Source organism: Synchiropus splendidus, chromosome 14, assembly GCF_027744825.2.
Source record: "Synchiropus splendidus isolate RoL2022-P1 chromosome 14, RoL_Sspl_1.0, whole genome shotgun sequence".
Classification (NCBI taxonomy): domain Eukaryota; kingdom Metazoa; phylum Chordata; class Actinopteri; order Syngnathiformes; family Callionymidae; genus Synchiropus; species Synchiropus splendidus.
In genome coordinates this window covers 16,522,094-16,544,871 of record NC_071347.1, presented here as the reverse complement: position 1 = coordinate 16,544,871, position 22,778 = coordinate 16,522,094, and the positions used below count along the sequence as shown (strand labels likewise).

Below are 22,778 nucleotides of genomic sequence, written 5' to 3'. Positions count from 1 at the left end.
GTATTTCAGCAAGTAGATTTGGAGACAGCACAAGTAGATTCTCAGACTCTGGCACAGCTGATAAGTATGAACGTATCGTTCACATTAACAAAACAAAACAGTGGTATCTGAGTGACAGCTGTCAATCATTGACACACCTGCAGTCAGACGACAGTGTGGGGCGGGTAAAAAAAAAACAAAACATGACTAGCAGTGGCTGGGAGAAGATAAATATAATTCCTGGTTTACTTGAGTACCAATCTCACCTGTATTGTTGTTGCCAGACATCACTAGCCACTCACAAATATGGGACAACTACAGGATATCTAATCTAGTCTAGTCTAAATACACAGGGTAAATGGTCTTGCTTGCATAAAATCTCAGGGAGAGCGACATTACAGGTCTTTCCAGTATTCTGCTATTGTTTCTGTTCCACTACACCACATGCCTGCACTATATTTATTCTTTATTTACTTGGATAATCTCAAATTCTTGGGTAATTTTCTGAAATCATATTTTTTTAAATGAATGAATCTTTTCATGCTGAAAACTGTTCACACATATCTTTAGCTAAAGCAATAATACATAAGTATTTCCAAATGTCAGTCAATATTGATAAAAACACCAGAGATTATCAGGTAATGTCAATGAACGTTACTGAGCGTTTTCGATTGTAACAACAGCAATGGAATAACATAACAATTAAAGACGGGAAACACTCAGTCACCCAGTAAAATAAAACAAATTGAGAAGATAAAACTTAAATGTTGAATAATGACATATTCACAATCACAAATTTTCACTTCTGATCTTTTATAAATCAGTTTTGCAATGTTTATAGTTGGTGTGGTGAGCAGCGCGATGCTCACTCTTGTACTCAACTCTTGTGGTTTGAAAGTAAAATTATTTTCCAATGTAACAAACACTTGAGTTTTGTGGCAACTGCAGATGCGTGCATTCAGCAAATTCATGACTGCACGTCTTAAATTATTGAAAGTATTTTCTGCTTTCAGAAATGATGTTTAAAATCCCCTTTTCTGTGCGGCACTTATGCTGTACGCCTGTGTAACTGCTGCAGCATGACTCTGCCATATCACGATTGGTTGACAATTGATGATTGTATGAGTGAAAAGACCTGATTCCCCACTTTTCAGATGGTCTTAGAATTTTCTGGAGAGGACAAACCTTCGAGGACTTGCGGAGAAATTTGAAATGCCCCCCGTCAATAGAGAGACAGCATCGTTCTAAGAAAAGCGAAGGAAATATTCAATACTCACGGCAGCCTTTTTCATCACTCTTGTCGAAGCAGTCAGGTAACCCATCACACTGCCATCCACCCGGGACACACTTTCCATCTCCACACATGAAATTTCCAGGGATGTTGCACTCAGTGGTGAAGTTGTTCCCAGGGAGCAGCTGGCTCTCTGCAAAGAGCAAACGATTACAATTCAATTTCACTAAAAGACACTGAAGGGCATCAGGATGTTTCATAGCAAAGAAGCGCAATACCTGAGACTGAATCTGACTATGTTTGCTTAAGAGTAAAATATAAAAGGGAGTGACTCAATTTAAAGAAAAAAAGTCTTTGTGAGTTTATATACAATGAGCACAGTTTCATGACGAAGGTCATTCAGACAGATTCTGTAGCTGTAACTGTCAAACATTGGCTTTTTGTCTTATGATTGGTGAGTAGTAAAAAGATATGGCTATTCCATATGACATTTGGAAAATTTGTCCTCAATTCCTCATTGTTATTTTTTTTAGATTTCTCCATTTTTTCCATCCAATTCTTTAATCTCCGCCCAGAATACAGACTCAAAATTAGCTTTCTAGGCCTTAACTTTCCGCTGAATTCCAAAACAAATCGATCATATTCATCAGTAAGGAAGTGGCGTTGGCATTTTCCTCAACCTGCGTTTACTACAAAACATTTTTTATTGACAAGAGATGTGATGTGCTTTTCATAAAATTAGAAAGTTTTGACCTTCTGGAGTTTCTGCATTCAGGTTTCACTCTTGTGTAACTGACATCGAGACACCTGAGTTTACATCATCCTCCCACCGGTGCTCTGTCTAACTAATCGATTCCGTCATAAATGGCAGCCTTCTGATGCTCTATGAAGATGATGCAAATTTCTTTTGTTTATTGCAATATACAAAAAGGCCAGTGAAGAGGCTGTATAGTATTCAATCATTTATTTATTGGTGGGATGATCCGCCCAACAAGCCTTTGAAGAGACTGAGTGGATGCATATAAATTAGGGTGAGTGGGATGGCAAATACACAGCATGGAAATTCATCCAGGAGTCTTTTAAGGAACAAGCCTGTGAATGCATCAAGGGCTAATGGGACTTGATGTTTACACCAAACTCACTGGAATCTTGTTGGAGGATGGTACTGGACAGAAAGTTAGGTGAAGAAGAGACTGCAGGCAGGTGGAGTCGGGAGTATGAGCGCATGAGAGTATGAGGTTGAGTCAAAGGGAAGCAATAGAGGATAAGTAATGTAACCTGCCTTTTTGAATAGTTTGAGACACAAAAACAGGAGGCTGAGTCAGAGATGAAGATACTGACGTGTACAATGGAATCAGAATCAGTTTTATTGCCAATGTCAGTGCGGATCCCACCAACTAGGAAAGTACTTCGGTACATTGTGCAGCGATGAACAAAATAAAGTAAAGGTGACAAAATGTGAAACGAATGTATCCAAGGGATGGAAGTAGAGGAAGGTAGAAGGACACGTGAAGACTGAAGTCATGTGTAATTTGGAGAGGGAGGTGCCACGTAAAAGGAGAAGATGGCGACAAGTCATGACGTTCAAGGACACTGTAAATGAACAGATCTGAAATTCACCAGACTTAATAGAACTCCACAGAAAAGTATAAAACTACGTGCCACTGTATGTCATCACTGTCTTAAAAATCATTGCGGATTAAGTGGTAGAAATGCAATAATGAAAAAGATTATGGCTCCATCTTCAGTTCAGTCACACGGTGAGACACACATCACCAAGATGAATGCTACTCAATGTCAACTGGACGTCCCAAATAAATGACCATTCAAACCTCCACCACAATGGAGAGCCGTAGAAAATTACTACAAAGAGCTGGCTGTTTAAGCGGCATCAAGTTAATTGGACAGTTGCTTTGAAAGCATGAGCGCCGAGACAGAGGGAGGACTGTGTATCGCGTGCGTTTATGTTTAGCAGGCTGCCAAATGAAGCAACGGAGAGGGGAGGTTGATGGACAGCCCGTCAATTCCCATGAGTCTCAAGCGAACCTGCACGGTAGGTTTCAGATCCAGTGTGCCAGTCAGCATGCTGGCAAGTCTGAAACGCTCAGTGTTCGATGCTGCCCGCTCCTCGCCGTTAACAGTTGAACTTGGCCACCTCATTACTGAGGTAACTGTAACTGCACAGCTCATTAAATCTGCTTTGTGAGCTTCTTAGCAGAATGTAACTGAAAGGTCCTAATTGTAATCTTGGATTGCTTCATCTCTCAAACAGAAGTTTGTAATCTCGGCATGCTAATATTTGTTTTTGCTCAGTCTGTGAGCGTTAAAGAGAACAACAAAATAGAGATATGTCTATATATCAGAACACTTTTCCAGGTACCAAATGGGAGGCAGTACATACATCTACTCTGTACCTTATTAATATCTGAATTAGAAGCCATCTAATGAGGCACTTTACCACAAGATCTGTGACTAATAATAGTGAAGCCCTATCGTAAACATTCACACAATTTAACTCTCCTGTTTCCCTTCAGAATTCCATGAGCTACTCAAAGTTTCCAGCTAAGACTTCTCCACTTGCAACTGTGTGTGTGATTGTACTGTGCTGTACCACCATTTCCCCCCGATGGAAAAGAACCTTCTCTTCACAACAATGCCATCAGATGTCAGCGTTATCAACACAAAATCCTCGGCCCTTCTGTCACTTGCTGACACAAAGCGACATATATCGCAGAGCACTTCAGGCATTGATCTGTCAATGTCACTCACCGTCTCACATATACACAATTTAACTCCAAATTGAAACAAACAGTCAGGACAGAAGATTCCAAACACAAGCTTCAGCCCTCCTCTCCGACAAGTCACTGGATTGCCTGAGGAATACAGCCTTGGAATATACTAGGTAAATGTACACAGCCATTAGTTGGAGCTAATATTGGCTATACCTTTTAATGCTAACCATACCTGCCCTTCCTAGCTGCTCTGTTAACATGTTTAATGTTTAACTGTGAAATTAAACAGTAAGGCATCTCTCAGCTTTCAAATGTTTTTTTCTTTAATTAGCATTTTCTGTTTACCTTCCTTCCTCTGAGCTTCACTGGCTCCCAGGATGATTCACTTCCATCTCCACAGCAGTTACCATTTATTTAGTCTGACCTTTAAGGATAATGAAATATAAAAATGGACTTCTAACACCAGTTTGACTGATTCCACTCAACTAAAACAACATTTAGAGAATTCCTCTCAGCATTTTCCAACAGCATTAAACTCAAATTTGGGACGGTTCCAGGTTATACGTGCACAGTGGCTAATGGAAGCATGCCGGGACGCTGAATTTGGCAGACATTATTTGAAACAAATGCATCTGATGAGTTGATGATTTGGGGGGAATTGAGAGTGCCTGGAGGGAAAACAGAAATTTGCACCTGGTAAATACTTCAACAAGCTCTTCATCATTGGACACGGCTAGAAAAATATGTGGTTGGTTTAGGGTGTCCTTTTGGAAAACCACATTGGAGGTTCACATCCAAAGAGAAACCGGGAGAGAGCGCTAGAAAGCCATCAAGTCTGCGACCAATTAGATGTGAAGCATTAAGAATGTGAGGGGGGAAAGGGTATCTGCTGACTGAGGTGAAAGATTGCAACAATTACTGGAGGAAAAAGTACACTGTAGAACATTTAGTGTAACTGTTTAATGGTCTGTGCAATGTACAATAGAAACATCTGAGGTACTCTTTCCTATTGATGAGCCGACCTTTCAAGACTTATGTTTTCCATACATTATTCTTATTAGAATACTAGAAGAAATGGCTCATAATATGGTGAAAATAAAATGTTTAACTTGCAATACTGCTATACTTTTTTTTTTTATCCTATACACATTTCAAGCACTGGTAACCACGATTAGCCCAAAAAAGCATGTTTTAATGACCAGTTGCAAATGTTGGCTGTTCCTCATGTGAGGACACAGGCACATACAACAACCCATACATCTGGGACATTAACTGGTGATAGTGGGATGAGCTGGGGCAAAGCGGATTCAGGTCTATTGCAGGGTTGTTTGATGCGCTTCCAAATTCCGGGACAACCAAAATTACCAGGTTGACCTACTTTTCCTGGTAATTTCCCAGTGGTATAAATGCAGCTGAAGACAGAGCAAAGCAACACAATGAAGTGAGTGGCCAGACTGGAATTATTTCAAGTGAAAATCCATTGCTGGCCTTATTGCATTATGGACATTTTCAATGTATCCAAATCAGACATCATGTATCTGAGGGAATAGGAACAAGGTAGCATTAAGAAGAAACATCGTAAGACACTAATGTACCTGATGTTATTTTACATGGCAAAAATCTAATATCAAGCAGATACAAGAAGAGAAATGTTGTTTTGAGTTGAATGGGACAATAAATAACTTCATTAAATTAACCTTGAGGAATACCACAGGCACGGACATGCAAGCAAACCAATGCATGGTCCTCCACTTTCTAGAGATTAAAAACAGAAAGCACTCGTGATCACGACTTTTATCAATGTTGACCAATGGAATTGGTAAATTTCTAGTAAACATATGAATGGCAACCTTCCAACTTTAATTAATGGATATAAAATCCCAACAAGGTCAAGCATAATAATGGGGGGAGTAGCCTCTGTCATGGTGAAATGGTAGCTGGGAACCGCATTACCATTCAAGAAGAAGTTGTGTGAGAAGGTGTGAGGTCATCTGGCAAAGCACTGCCACTGTTTCATTGTGTGAAAGAGGCCAGTTAAGATAGTTCAGGCATTTAATGGCTTATTTGAAGTTTCCTAGTTGGCCGCACGGGAAGGATGCCACAGGGAAAAACCCGGGAGGAGATAAATCACCTTCCACTCCAGCTCAAATACTCCCTGGCTCGGGAAAAGGGAGTCAGCGACACCAAGACTGTCAGATAATGGAAATGCTGAGTAGATACACACGTTCATTATACAGTAGATAAAAAAAATCCTAAAGCTCTAAAGAATTCATAATAATGTAATGAAAGTACAGAAAACAGGTGAGTGAAAATATAAAACAAGTTCAAGAAAAAGTGCACAACCTGATAGAACATCCAGAGAGCGAATTCTGCCAAGAGCAAGTTCTATTCCCTGAGTTCAAAGCACGAAAGGTCACTCACTCAGATTTATATAAGAGATGTGTTTCGGCTTGAGTTTCAGAGCCTTTAACCGATTCTGGTCGGTACGCTTAGAATTCCGACCCCTGATCCTTTTTTGAAAGGTTCTTTTGACTCGAAAAATCGAACTATAGTAAAGGCAAATCATATTTGTATTTTATCTATAACGTTCACTGCTCTGAAACCATGTCCATCCACACTGCTTTTTAATGGCCTGGCTATACACATGGTCTCTGTGGCACAGCAGGAAACAGAATGACTCCACCATCTCTTTCAGTGGACAGCAGAAAAAAAATTCCAGTGGATTCTCTGTCCGTTTCATTCAGCCCACTGAAGCGTGCAGTAAAACAAGCACAAGTGTAAAGAACGCGGTCAGCATCAATTAAAGACACCCAATACACACACAAAATTCACCACCCACGGAGGCATCACAAACGAGCCACAGAGTGGGAGAAGATATAACAGACACAGATACAGGAAGCAGCAGCAGCCATGCATTGAGAAAGACAACATAATACACCATTTGTGACTGCTGCTACTTCTCTACTGTGGCGTTAACAGGGATGTGACAAACAGATGGCGGCCATTTTCAATGAGGGGGAAATCCACATTTCTGCAATTGGAACCATACGCGACTGGTCAGGTTCCAGCGTTGCTTCCCTTTTCACATGACTTAAGTTAAGAAAGTGGTTTGGCTTGGTTGGCTTCAAGGTTAAGGTGTGCTTCAGCAGCATAGGGGCTCCCTACATTGGGATTTGGACTGTCTACCCTAAGATTTCCCATCGTACGGGGTGTTGTTTATGTCTGCACTACCTCACCATGACTCAAATCTGGGAGGACTGCACTTTTTAAGGTAGACCAATGAGGAGGACGCTGAGAAAATATTCTGGGGAAAACCTTGGCGAAGGAAAACATATTTCTTTCTTGCTCCGTGGTGACAGGACAATGCGACAAATTGACCACGTATTGTGGTATGTGCAAACCATGCATCGGTTAGACAGTTTCTGTACGACGTAATACTCCACCAACGACTATGGATTATGCACTGCATGATATCATTAAGAAGTGCTAAAAATGTGGAGCATATGTGTCCTTTGATGTGTCCCTTGTGAAAGCACATGCCCTGTTTTGGGTAGCGATGCTAGACAAACATAGTCAACCATGTCGACTCATTGCAGCCCTAACACCAATAAGATGCAGAAGCATCCTTGTAGCTCCTCCCACTTTCTGCCCATGAGGGAGCGCATAGTGGTCTGTTCGCTATTGGTTCTCCGGGTTTGCCAGATCAACAAACGCCTCTATCGCTGAGTGGGCGGATTGATGTGCAAAAGCTGGAAACAACCATAATATGTATTTGGCAGTTGAGTTTGTCGGTACCGTACTGTCAGAATGAAGACAATCCTCTCAGACTATGTCTCTCACACACAACTACAATGTCACCCTGAAATAAAACAGACTGAACACAGACAGTGGCATCTGAAAGACATCATTCCTTCTTCGTTGTTTCAATTTCAATTGCCTCTCACGTTGTATCATATCATACTGGAGTTGTTCTTGCAAATAACACTATCTTGCACTCATAGCTCTTGAACTGCTTTGTGTATAAATAATGACTAAATCACGCTACGAGGCTTCATGAAATTTTAATTTTAAAAGTGACAACAATGTTCAGCGATATGTTTTTATGACTTTATTATTTTATTTTAAATTATTGTTCAAGTCACAACAATATCAAGTGCAATCTAAATCACATTCCTGCGCTCCCTATTATTATCTGACATCTATTCTCATCTACTTTCAACATTTTTAATTACATGCTTTCAAGAGTTAATGTTGCTCTTCATCACGACAAGCGTCTGGAATCCAGCCATAACCAATCAAACAATGGCAGCCTACTGAGGCTAAGAAGGGTTCAATAAGAGGTGGATTCAGACTGAATAAGAATCTTCCGGAGGTGAAATGCTGTGTTCCTCAGACCTGGACGGCCCAAGCATGTACCACGCAGAGCAGACAGCTCTCAGACAAAAACCTGTTACTGGTATAAAAATGTCATGAAAAATTTACTTTGAGTTAAACATTAACTTCATAATTTGACAGAGAGGCTTGCTTCCTCCTGGCAATCCATTTCTGCCTCAAGCAATGCAGTCGCTGCCTGAAAGCGCTCTTTGGCATTCGTGAGGTTTATTGTGAGAAGCCTTGATGGGGTTATAAATAAACCATACTTAATGTCTTTTTGGAGCGAGTTAAATATCACGAAAAAAAATCTCCCATTCTTCCACATGACCATCCTGCCACTGCACCAGGGAGAAAGGGTGGCTCATAAAACCCTTGCCTGGGTTATTAAGTGAGCATCTGCTGGCTCAACAAAAATGTAGATGCCTTGTTTAAAAAAACACTGAAAAATTAAACAAAGAATTAGCATGTTTTTTAAATGATCTCAATGAGGGAATTCAAACTGTTTTTTCCAGCAAACGCTAATGTGGTTATTATCAGCATCATACCACTTCTGTTAAAATAGAAAAGCAAGATGAAGAAAGAAAACCGTGAAAAAGCAAAAGAAAAAAGAAAGAACAGCTACCCTCACTAAAAACTTATTTCTAATTTACATTCATAAAATGGAGCTCTTCTTCATTTCATTAGAAAAATAAGTCACATTACAGCACAAGCAACAAAAATAAAAATAAAAGTGTTGCCGTTACTGTAAAGAAAAGAATATATCAAACCAAAAAAGCTGCAACCTCCAGCCATAAAAGCCTGTTTGGAGGCCAATTACATTTTTATGTCTGACTACTCGACCAAGGCGCTTTGTATCCAAGGCTGTACAGTCACAAACAACACACCAAAGAAACAACCATTTAATACACTTGTTCTTGCAACACATCACACAGCCATATAATAACATTTACAGACACATTGGTAGCACCATTACCACTGAAGTCAGTTAGATGTTAGTGCAGGGATACTGGAATTCTGCCCGCAACAATGCACCAGTCTTTTTTTTTTTATACACTTGCCCGTACTGTTTCAGTGTTGCATGTCAAAATGTTTATAGCCGGACATTTTGAGTGGCTGAATTTCCTGCGCGTTCCTTATCTACACATCAACCCTTTTTCCACCGGGTGTGTTACAAAAAGATCCAAAACCAACAAGCATTTAACATGTGGGGACACAATTCAAAACCTTTGACGTGTTGTTTTCAAGATGAAATGCAAATTGAGTGGCACAGCAGAGATGTGCGCACACGACACACCCAAGACATTTATCATCTTACAGGCTTCTTTCGCTCATCAGTTCAGTGGAGGAAGATTCTCTTGTCAAACAAATAAATCTACCTCATTAATTCAGTTTTCGCCGCATAGTCCCATCGCTAGCACAAAACCGAATGTCGAAACTCTCTGGTGCCTCTCTTATCAGGCAGTCGACTGCGACATAACACACCGGTAAACAACATACAAACACACCTTTCATCCTCAGCGGGACCCCTTGCTGAGGAAATTGGCGTTTCAGCAAGGCCACCAAGATCCGGTGTGAAATGAGTTGAACCGTGACATAGAAGAGAAGCTGTCGGAGAGGACCTTTTTTGTGCAGTGTTAGCTGGCGCTCACACTGGTTGGATCAAGGACAGATTAGAGGTAGCACTAATACAAAGAGGAGCAACACTGTCTGTATGCTACATAAGCACGTGTAAGAGAAACCTCACATGTGATATGATGAGGTGATTTATTGTAGAAAAGGTAAATGGAAGGAGAAATACTAAGACGTGGAAGCCATCTAAAATGGCAGAGACAGTCTTTGTGCGTCTGCTTGTCTGTATATTAGCAAGTAATGAGCTCCTAATTGTGTAACCAGGACATGGAGTCACTGGAGGGGATGAAAAGAAGAGCAAATTAACTATCTGTCAAAAACACCAAGGCAAAGGGAGCGACTGAGGAACAGATAAAATGGAAACACATAAAGGGGGTGGGGTTTGTGTCAAGTATTACGCCGGGAAGCTTGTCATTATCCATATACATGTATTAGTGACAGAGGACTTTGTGATTCCCTCCTCTCATTGTCTCTTGGCAGGGTATTTAAAATGTATTTCACAGATAAGTCAAACAGTGGCGCCTGGCTTTTAGAGGTAAACACAGCATAAACGCTCCCCTGTGCTCGATGATGTTGTAAAGGTCAGTCCAATAAGACCGCCATTTATGTGCGATCATGGAAAGGCCAGCTTGGACAAGAGAAGCAACGTGACGGGGAAAAAGTCACGGCTGGTAATTGGAAATGTCATAAGACCTCTCCGCTCAGTGATTCTTCACTGTGTTTTTGTCTTTACAGAACACTTTGCCATGTACAGAAATCATTTTCACCAATAGTTTCGTTGAGGTCAAAATAACCGGACTAGAGTATAGAGTTTACCCGATTTGTGTTCGATGTTACAGGAACACTTTTCATGGAAATGAATAATAAGAAGTTACTAGCTTTCAGAAAGTGGAAAATGTTTGCAGTATTCTGACTTTCTGTTACCGCACTTTGAAGGGTTATTAGGGATGGATACTCACATCATATAATTAAGCTGCACTTTGATCGGTGTGCAGAATCCACAGCCCTTAACGGACAAGATCACAGACTGCAAACCTTGAAAGCCAGTCATTAGATCACAAGCATTCAGCCCATATTATTATTGAACAGCTGGGCGAGATCTGACTCATCTACTGCCATTTGGACTTCACATTATTAGGGATGAAAAGGACAAGGTGGCCATCATCTTCATCTTCCTCAGACATCAGTGTTGAAAGATTCAAACTGATCACAGCAGTGACGCAACTTTAAGGTTTATCACACTGTGAGATATGATTCCAAAATCTCTGAAAACCACAGGAAAACAAGAATGTGCACAGTATACGTTGAAATTCCTAGGAGTGCAATTTGTATAGTGGATGGTGCAGATGTGTGAAAGCACCCCCAGTGCAGGCGTCTGTCTCCTGACCCCACAAGTGTGTGCTGAGTGGGCAATGTGTGACTGGATTTAGAGGTCAGTCAAGGAGGAATCCATCATAATCCATCATAATCGGCTGCTACGCTGTTCTTGCTAGACAGATGAGCTCCTGAACCGTAGCGGACGCATCCGAGACGTGAATCACATGAGGGTGAAATGTTATGTTTACTGGCTTCACTGCTTTCCACATGGGATATTTTCAACTTCATCAGTGCCCAGATGAAGATGAGCGCTCAGGTCAATAATGCAGCTAAGCCAATTAACATTTTCTTTCGCCCTCTGGCTGAGGTTGGTTTATGTCATTCTAAAAATATCGCTTATAATACTGGGTGGAAGGATGGGTGGAATATTTATATATAATAGGTGGATTGGTGCATAAAATCCTTCCACAAATATCAGTAAAATAAGGACATCTCTGACAATAATGTTTCAAAATTAGTTCACTGCAGTGGTGTTCAGGTAAGGGGTGTACGACCATAATGCGTACAAAGTAAATTCATTGAAACTTCACTGGTATCACAGGAACTTGCTGTTCACAGCCGAAATGCAGTTGTTTGTCTGTTTAAGCACACAGTACAGAGTAAGTATTGATCTGACATTCCATTGTTCATTGTCCTCTCTGTTTGTCCAGATAACCGGAGATTAAGTAGACAAAAATCAAAAACTAAAAACTAAACTTATTCACAAAGTATGCATTCAAACAATAGAAGGTGCAGAACATAACCAACGACTTAACCTCCCTGTTGCCAGTCACTGCAGCAGTACAAGTCTCTCAGTCTCAGCTTTTATTAAGGCATTTGAGTAATTTGGTGCAGATCCCTCAGGCAGAGTTATTGCCATGGGTGTTCAAGAAATTTGTCAAATCCTAGTCTGCATGCTCTTCATTAGAGTACGCCGCCTGGAGAGCGACTTCATTAACATCTCACACTCAATAGAATAATAGTTGTGGCCCTGGAATGACCTCCGACAGCCCTGAACCTCCTGTCCTTTGCTCTGCTTCACAGAGCGTCAGCTGCCACGTCCATGTGCCCTCTAAGCTGCTCACTCCAATTTGCGATATCACCGGATTCCTGACTAGCATTCCAGAGAAGCAGGAACCCCCTTTGGTTTTTGCTATTCACCGAACAAGCTAGGAGGAATTAATTTTGTGGCCCAGCAGTGGGGGTTGATGCCAAGCTATGGTTGACAGGCAAGCAGCATTAAGGCAATTAACATAGGCTTTGCATTTGATTTTAGCTTGGGAGACTGACTCTGTATAGAGCACACTGGATCTGGGGATCAGTTCCCCAAGATGTTGACTTCCCTGGTCTTTGTCTGAGAGAGGATTATCCCTTATATATAATATGCATTCAAATTTGAACTCATCGCATTGTGTCACACACACAAATATACGCATAATCTGAAGACAAATGGGCTCAGGGATGTTGCCTACATGACAGTCCTGTCTGCTGAGACACGTGGAATAACTGTCTTGACCGAGTACCCATCTCCAACCCAGTGTAATTTACAACTATTAAACGTGCTTTTCTCGCCAGTATGATGAGATATTCCGCATCAATAATCAATAGGATTCAGCCACAGTGCAGAAATTAATTGTGGCAATTATTCCTTGTCTGGAAAAATTGAGATTGATCTTTCCGTGTCGTTCAACCATTTGCCTGGAGGAGAAACCACCGAGAACATAACAGCTCTCACGCCACTCCAACAGCATTTCACTTGAGGATGTCAGATCAAACATCATTCACGCTATGCAGGGAATTGAATTTGCGTGGAATAAAGGTAATAAAGATGTTAATAATTGATAAATAATGTATCTGTTATTTATAGATGTCTTTAATGCAGTAAAATAATAATAGTAGTATCACAAAATTCAAATGAAATTCAAATAAAATGGGCTAAATTCAGTTGGCGCTTTTATTTTAAAATGTTGAAGAGGTCATTTGACTCTTTAGCCTACTGAATATAAATGCTCTCTTTCAGTGCCACTTGTGCCCCTTAATCCCACTTGTGGCTGTAATTGAAAAACTATAAGGCTTTAATTGGCAAACTATAAGTTAATCAACGCCGTGCCATCGTGAATTAAGCTCCGTGGTACAAGGGGGAGAGGGGAAAAAAATGAAGAAAAGAAGAGCGATGAGGGGCAACTGGGATAAAGATAAAGGTACCGTATATTCCGGATTATAAATCGCAGTTTTTTTCATAGTTTGGCCGGGGGCGCGACTTATACTCCGGAGCGAGTTATGTGTGAAATTATTAGCACATTGCAAACTTGTTAGCATGTTCTTTATGTTATAGTTATCTGAATAACTCTTAATACGTTATCTTAACATACAAGGCACGTACTCAGTTCGTTCTTTATGCGTCATGTAACATTAGCCATATATTTATTCAGCCTGTGGTTCTGTATTCTATTTTTTATTTTAAATTGCCTTTCAAGATGACATGTCTGTTCTTGGTGTTGGATTTTATCAAATAAATTTCCCCCAAAAATGCGACTTATACTCCAGTGCGACTTATATATGCCTTCTTTTTACGCACTTTATGGCTGGTGCGACTTATACTCCGGAGCGAGTTATGTGTGAAATTATTAGCACATTGTAAACTTGTTAGCATGTTCTTTATGTCATAGTTATCGGAATAACTCTTAATACATTTTGTCAACATACGAGGCACGTACTCAGTTCGTTCTTTATGCGTCATGTAACATTAGCCATATATTTATTCAGCCTGTGGTCATGTATTCTATTTTTTATTTTAAATTGTCTTTCAAGATGACATGTCTGTTCTTGGTGTTGGATTTTATCAAATAAATTTCCCAAAAAATGCGACTTATACTCCAGTGCGACTTATATATGCCTTCTTTTTACGCACTTCATAGCTGGTGCGATTTATACTCCGGAGCAGTTTATAATCCGGAAAATACGGTACTGTTTACATTACGTGGGGAAGACGCTCTGTGGTTGAGTTGCAAAGGCTTATGTAGAGAGTTGTGGAGGCTATTGAAGCAGTTGCACGATCATTTAAGTTGTATTTCAAGTATTTAAGATCTGTTTTTTATTATAATAAAAGAAGAAAAAGTTTACTGTGGAAACCTTAACAGTCAAAATGGGTGGTTCAAAAAGAGCTGTGCATCTAAACTCAATTGTGTTTCACTGAAGTGAACTGGTTTCCACCATTTAGAACATTTGCACATCTCCTCCACAGGCTCCTGTAATCTCAAGAGGAGATGCATGAACATCGTCCATCTGATTGTAATCAAAAAACACTCCCGAGTCCCACTCAGCGTTTCACATTTGATTACATGTTTGGAAAATCACGTCTAATTGCAGCATCAGAAGCGTGCGGACAGAATCGGACCACTGACCTGAATGATGAAACTGCCACAGCTTTATCATAATTACAAAACAATTACACATGAGTCAAGAGGGAGGAGAAGTGTAATCCAGCACGATCATCGCCAAAGGCGTTTGTCAGCCAGACACATCTTTTACAACATTAAATACAGGCCATTATTGAGGAGATGCTTGGTAACACAGGCCATTAAAATGATCGGGGGTTAACCGTTTCACAGATCTATCTATCAGCATCGCAATCCACAGTCTGGACGTCATGAATTCCAGCACAGTCACAGCTGAGCCCACTTAACAATTGCTGGAATTTCACTGGAAACATACCGGCTTCTTTTAAAAGAATTTGCAAACTGTGTGATCTCTTTTCTAGGCAGCACTGGAAGTGACATGCATGTGTTTATTTTTTTTGGATGTGGCAAGCATGACTTTATTTTTTTTTTTGCCCGAGATAACAGTTATCTCGAGATAATTTTTATTTCAAGATACAATCGTAAATGTAGGCGCATGCGTAACTGCCTCTCTGGCAAAGCATTTTGGATACGTTCTCCTGGAACCACGATGCCTTCCATGGCTTCATAACTGTTCATCAACATTGTCAGTCCACCTGCCATTTTCAGCCTCGGACACGCAGGCAAAAAAGGTGCATTTTCAGTGCTTTAATATAAATAAGGGATGCAGCGAGTTTAATTATGATTTGAGTTCAGATCCGACTTTGTTTCATGAACCAGTCTCGATGCTGGACCCCATTTTCAAAACTAGTTCAGAAGCGATACTCATGCGTTTTTTAAGCCGGGTGCACAGAAATCGCCGACCTTTCTACGGCATAGACAGCACTGCTGCACCTGCGTCTTATACTCAGTTGCACTCTATAGTCCGGAATTTAAGGTAATAATTAATTCACTGGAAACATATCAGCTTCTTTTATAAGAATTTGTAAACCATGTGATCTCTTTTCTACACAGCACTGGAAGTGACATGCATGTGTTTTTTTTTTTGGATGTGGCAAGCATGACTTTATTTTTTTTATGCCCAAGATAACAATAATCTCGAGATAATTGTTATCTCGTGATAATGCGTATCTCGAGATAATTTTTATCTCAAGATGCAATCGTAAATGTCAGCGCATGCGTAACTGCCTCTCTGGCAAAGCAATTTGGATACGTTCTCCTGGAACCACGATGCCTTCCATGGCTTCATAACTGTTCGTCAACATTGTCAGTCACTGTCTACGTTTCTAACACTCTGATCAAGTGCCTTCTACTCAAAATAATACCATATGTGGCTAAGCTATACGTATTACGCGTCCCTGGAAGCGACATGCATGATTTTATTTCTTTTATCCCGAGATATCAGTTATTCCGAGATACAAATTATCTCGATAATAAAGTCATGCATGCCACATGTGGTACTATTTTGAGTAGAAGGCACTTGATCAGAGTGTTAAAAGTGCACAGACTTGATTCTGACTTGCAGACAGCGAATGACAACGTTGACGAACAGTTACGAAGCCCTGGGTAACAGGAAGTAATCGTTTCTTGAGATAAAAATTATTTCGAGATAACTGTTATCTCGGGCTAAAAGAAATAAAGTCATGCATGCCACATCCAAAAAAAATAAACACATGCATGTCACTTCCAGGGCTCCGTACTTTTTAAGAGAAGCTACGTGCCAAACGTCAGATCAGCTCTCAAACAAAGCATATATGAAGACACTCCTGTTTCCTACTGTTTCTGCTCTTTATGACTCGAAGCGCAAACACATTTTGGCTTGCTTGATCGGCACCAGTGGTCAGAGAAATATTTTAGGTAAATTGAATTGGACAGTCAGCTAAACTCTTTAGACGCACGAGTCTTTGCCCTCCATTAAATAAGCAATTACGGAGAGCTAATTATTTCTGCTACTCAAGCTACCCATTTTATTAAAAACATTTCATTCTGGCAGCAAGTCTGCCATTCCTTTATGCCGTTTGCCTTCTTCTCCACTTCTACTTTTGCATCCAGACAACGTGTTGTAAATTACCAAGACTAATGCTTTGAGATGGGAAAATGTTCTGAACAGAACTGAAAAAAAGGCTTGTTATTTCATAGGTGCATAGATCAATAACAAAGCCTGACTTTCTAAAGCAATGACATTGCAGTGCAAAGATATAGAAAAACAATGAGAAGATGTGCATTTGCCAGGCATGCAAAAATGTAAAAAAAAAAAAAGCAAAATAGTTCAATACAAATAAACAGTAAGCAACTGAAGTGTTCCTATAAAAGCGGCAGTAATTTTGGCGTGCAGGTAGCAATATCCTGGGATGCCCCCGACCGATGCAGGTTCAAACCATAAACCACTCATACTACAAGGACCTCAAGTGACCACTGAGAATAATTCAAAGGCTTCCTCTCCACGAGCACAATCGCACTCCACATATCTCGCCCAGGTCTACAAACAAAGTAAGGATGAGCAGCCTTGATCCTATCCGTCCTTTAGTCTGGGTTTCGCTTGACCTTTAAGGTTGTGTTTGTTTGTTTTGACAGAGGGACGATAGAATCTCAGTCCAAAATAGCCTGCAAGAATCCAGACTGGCTGCCACAGTGGCTGCGAGACACAGAGCAGCAAATGACTGCTGATCACGGGGAACAGCAGGGAAGCCAGCTGTCAGCCTGCCAGCGTCCATTCCTCTCCTGACTGCAAGCAAACCAACTCTGGGGACACACTATGGGGGTCATTCATTTCTCAGAGGGAGGAAGTCACCATTCTCATATGCATATTGAGGTGTGCTGGGGAAGGTGACCCAGCACACCAAATGTGCTGTGAGAACGGATCGACACACCTAACTGGAAGGTTAATGCAACTTTGATGGTTAAATGGTGCACATTATGAAAACAATCTGTGCTGCAAATGGATTTCAGCGGATGCTTAAATAAATAAATTGTATTATCGCCCGCATGGTTCATCCGGACAAGCAGGCATCTTTTTTTTTTTCTCCTTGAAGTGACGTGTGTCTGCAATCACAAGACAGTAGGAAAATGCTATGAGTTCTAGATACAGTTAACCGCAACGCACTTCTTAGAAAAAAGACTTTCACTTTACTTCACTGAGGCAACTATTATATGCCTTGATTTGACTTGAACCTCAATATATTTCAGCAAGATTTCTGGGCTGGGTGAGAGTTTCTACGATCAATAATTCAGGCAGAGAACAGCCACACAGCGCACGTCCTTGCTTAATAGCAAACAGTGGATTTGTTTGTTTAGGAAGACAAAACTCCAAAATCTCTGTTAGAAGAATTTTCCGTCACAACTCGATTAAATTAAAAATGACCTTGAAAGCTTGTGTTTGCTATCTGTTCCAGCAAACTCCAGTTTCCATTTCCATGAATTTCCAACAACAGGTTTCCCTCGTAAAGAAAGACACAGATGAGTCGGCTATCTACTGTAAATTCCAGACTAGAAGCCACTACTTTTGTCTTGTGGTCTGAACCCTGAGGCATATTTAACGGTGTGGCAAATATATGGATTTTTACGGGCAAAAGAGCTTCATTCAGCCAAAGTATTGAGCCTTGTTACATCAAACCAATGAAATCACAGGCCTTTTATTTACCTTAAAACACCCAAAATGCACCATTTCTGCCTGCCATTTTCAGCCTCAGACACGGAGGCAAAAAAGGTGCATTTTCAGTGCTTTAATCTAAATAAGGGATGTGGCGAGTTTAATTATGATTTGAGTTCAGATCCCAGTTTCTTTCATGAACCAGTCTTGATGCTGGACCCCATTTTCAAAACTAGTTCAGAAGTGATACTCGTGCGTTTTTAAGCCGGGTGCACAGAAATCGCCGACCTTTCTACGGCATAGACAGCACTGCTGCACCTGCGTCTTACACTCTGTTGCACTCTATAGTCCGGAATTTAAGGTAATAATTAATGTTTCAATGTTGTATTAGACTGCCATTTATTGTGATAATGTATACTGCATCTTTGTCTATGCACAATTGAAAATGTCTCTTCTTTGTTTTTAACATAATATAGAATGTACCACTGCTGCAACTTGTCACTTAATACTTCCAATAGTGTCACAGCAACAAGAAAGCCTCATCTTCGCCCAGCAACACAGATGGAGTCAACATGGGCTGTGTTTGCTCACTGCTGCACTCTTGACAAAATATCCCAAAGCTGGTCAGAGCATTAAAGGCTGCTGGTGGCACAGCATCACTAAACTCCAGAGCATGTGGCTGCTGATCAAGGAAACCATTTCTTTTGTGGAATGAAACTGAACTGAACTGAGGGATGTGCAAGCATTCGGATAAAAATCCCACGTCACTCACTATTACACGTAAAATGGCAAATTACACTTGCAAAATTAAATTTTGCTTCAGTTGCTGTTACACATTCATTTTTTTGCGATGAAACAAGATAAGTATAATTGATGTCCCAATGACACAAAGGAACATAGCCTCAAACATTTTGCTGAACTAAGCTGTTTTGCCAAATTTCAATTCGTCATGAAGTCGCTTTACACCAGTTCTGCATTACAGCCAGTGACAAATCATTTTGCGATCAGCTGTCTATGTATATCTTTCTCCGTCAAATTTAATTCAGTCTCAAGAATTCAGAAATGCCAAATTCAGAAAAGGCTTTTATATATTTGGGCTTGTACAATTAGAAAAAGAACACACTGTCAGAATGAAAACATGGAAAGTAAATGTACTGGTAGTTGAGCTACTAACTCTTCATGCTTATACTTTCATTTTTTAAACAATTGAATAATTAAAACAGCATCAAAATAAGTGTTGATATCTGACAATAACTGTCTCTTAAGCAAAACCGACTGAACTTCTCAGACACAGCCTTAACTCGGACAGTCAGCAAGTTTGGTTGGTGTTTTGGAGCCGAACTAACCTTTGAACCTTTCTACCCAGAACATCACAGCGGCGTATTAGTCATCACGGCTTCATCCCAAATTCCTCACAGCAGCAAGACATGACCTTTCAAATCTTTTTTTTTGGGCATCTGCTCACAAAGGGAGATGCTTGCACAAGTAGACTGCTAAAAAGACGTTTTCAGACAAGGCAGCTTCCACCATCTTTTCAAGCGAGCATTTCCTCAAATCAAAGCACTGCATCTAAAAGTGATTCATATTCTATCATCTTTCACTCCACCAAAAAACGACTGCACATGTAACAATGTTCTATCACAGGTCATTTTGATCAGGATCTCCAATCAGGATGGGCGAAATGGACAGAAAAAGTTATCACGATAAATATTGTAATTTCGGCGACAACGATAATTATCACGATAAATACATTTTCATTCTATTCCAAGTGCTGGACACTACAGTCTCTCTTGAAAGTGTTTTATGGTGAAACTTATTAGTGGAGTTTGTCTCCAACATCATTATTTGTTCATGTTTAAATATAATAGTTAAATTAAAGATAAATTGAATGTTTCATGTCTCTGGTAGAACCTGCTGGTGTCTGACAGACTGCTCTGCCAGCTTTATTTTGGGTTTAAATTGAGCCACCTGTCTACTGTATCTCATGTCTCTTAACAGTTGGCTTTACTATTACTATTTACTATTGAAGAAATATTAGAAATAATGTGAATAGATGACCATTTTGTTGAGGCGCCAGTGCAGCGGGAAACCTGCATGTGTTGATGTGAACTAAGGCAGACGACCGCCTCAGAAAACCTATGAGGACCACTCCATCTAATAAAAAAAAACACGAATCCAGAGACTCACAGTCGACCAGTGTCATTATCAAAGGTTCCCTGTATTAAAAATAAGTTTAAAACTACGATCGTGAACCAAAGTCCATCACAGCCTCCACAACTATCAGACGCCGGTGTCGGCTGTCAAACACCACAGAGCTGGAGATCGCGGCACGTTGTTGCTGTCTCAGCAATGTGCCGCGTGTTAATCGAATTTATCGTGAGATGCAGAATTGTCATCATGGAGATTGTGTTTGGCGGTATGTTGTGTACGATAAGTTATCGCCCATCCCTATTGGCTGTATAACACTGTACACTCATGCTTTGATGTTTGTTTTTTTTAATAAAATTTGAAAGCAAGATACTCACAATCATTAAGAGAGTTTGAAGTCCAAACACTGAATTCAATGACAAGTGAGTATGGATGATGTAGATGACAACAGTAGTGAATAGTGGCAGTGTCTAATTTTGCTCAGCTTTTTATCATATAACAGACCTAACAGAACACAATCATTTAGAATGATGGAAAGCATTTCCTTGTTCAGTAAACATTTTCATCATTGAATTTTGTCCACTACAATCTCCTATGCGTGGTGATGATCAAGAGGTATCTACCAGGCCTAAAATAGATCATGGGATCTAAATAGATTAGCATTGATGCCCTGAACAAATGCCAGCCAACACAAGAAGAAACGTTAAGAAAAGATGAATAGATTTTTCGAAGTCATTACTTTTGATATTTCAGAAAACAGTTCTGGCTGACCGCTCGGTAACAAGGTTGTTGTGATGAATTGTAGGAGATGCTGTGGGTTCTTAATGACAGAGTGTGGATGAGGTTTAAAGCAGAAAAACAAAGAAAGGTTCTTACAACAAACTGCAATACCTATCTTTGACAGGTGTGATAAGTCATACAACTCCAGATAAGACAATAAAATAGCGGCTAACATAGGTATACAGTAATAGGGTCAGATAAGAGGGAAAACAGATTTATTTTGGGGTGAAAATCATGATACATGCAAATTACATGGGACTGCGTTACTAATTTCCCCAGAGGAGACACTACTGAGATTCTGTTTTAAGAATTCACTAAGTAGTTTGTCTTTGACACTTGTTTCCATGTTTGCATGATATGAACAAAATATGAAGTATTCAATACCAGTCTTTGAAATTGAAAGAGGTTTGTGTCCTTAAAGCCATGATCGCAAATTGCAACAAGCAGCATTCCTTCATTTAAACAAGCCAAGGTACAAACTTGAAGCCCAATGTTATTACTTTACAAAAGCAGATGACGGACACCAGTAACTTCAATGAGAACTACATGTGTGTGCGTGTTTATATGAATGTCTGGGAGAGAATGAAGATTGAAAACTTCGAGGATACAAGGGCAGTCATAGTTTTGTAGTAGGAGTATAACAGTGACAGTGAGACGAGACGAACTTGACTAAATTTGAAGAGGAATATTCACACTGAGGAAGATCATGCAGTGAAATAGAAAGTGAAAAAGCTGAAACACTGTAGGGGGTGAAATTCCAGTACAGGGACGCCCTTGCTGTAAAGGCACTGGAGAGAACCTTGATGTAATGCACTGTGTTTGCTGCATGGTGAAGTCATGATACATACAAAACAGATGAGTGAATTTACTCTCATCCTAAACTCCATGTCATTTCTCATGTACCGCATGCCTTTATCTATAACCAATTTCAAGCTACAACCTTTTGAAATAGTGATATCAAAGTGGAATAATTCATTGAAAAAAAAAAAACTCAGAGAGCTAACTCTACGAATCAGTAAGCATGTCCTAAGGATGGTGATCCCCCAGTCAGTGTAGAGCCAAGTTCAGTCTAGAAATGTTACAACTGACTAAACTGAAGGATTTGAACGCCCCTTGTTAAGTAGGCTTGATTCTGAATTTATTGTAATATCTACAAATTATATAAGACACACTGCATATTTTTAAACTATTGCTTATGACATATATAGCCAAGCAAAAGGGTTTGTAATTAGCATTATTGTTTTTGTAATGGATAAAGCATTTAATCAAGTAAACACTTGCATAAAGTAGCAAATAGTGTACGTTGAAGTTAGTATGTTTGCTGTAGCACTGCAACAAGTCGAAATAATCGACTTTTGAATTAGTCTTCAAGGGGTTCATGAGTCTGTTGTCAGCGTTCTCTTAGCACAAGCTGCAGTATGAACAGAAATGGCTGAGGCTTCAAGACCATCGCGACCCAGAAGTATGGGACCATACTTTCCACAATTATTTTGGGCTACTAAAATTCAAATATAACATTTCAGAACATTTATTACTGTGCAAGTATTTACAACTCTTTACACACAAAAATGTTCTTTCTTTTTTTAATGAACTATTTGCCTAACTTCAAGCAGGTATGTTGG

General features: G+C 40.0%; 1 protein-coding gene across 3 annotated transcripts in view; it reads right to left on the bottom strand.

Moving 5' to 3' along the window:
* The window catches only part of ldlrad3 (low density lipoprotein receptor class A domain containing 3), a 93,021-nt gene that overhangs the window by 46,400 nt on the left and 23,843 nt on the right, over positions 1 to 22,778 (bottom strand). For all 3 annotated transcript variants that reach the window (XM_053885171.1, XM_053885170.1, XM_053885172.1), the window contains exon 2: positions 1,257 to 1,403. In XM_053885171.1, coding sequence (XP_053741146.1) covers positions 1,257 to 1,403 — 147 coding nt within the window. The remainder of the gene's footprint in view (positions 1 to 1,256; positions 1,404 to 22,778) is intronic.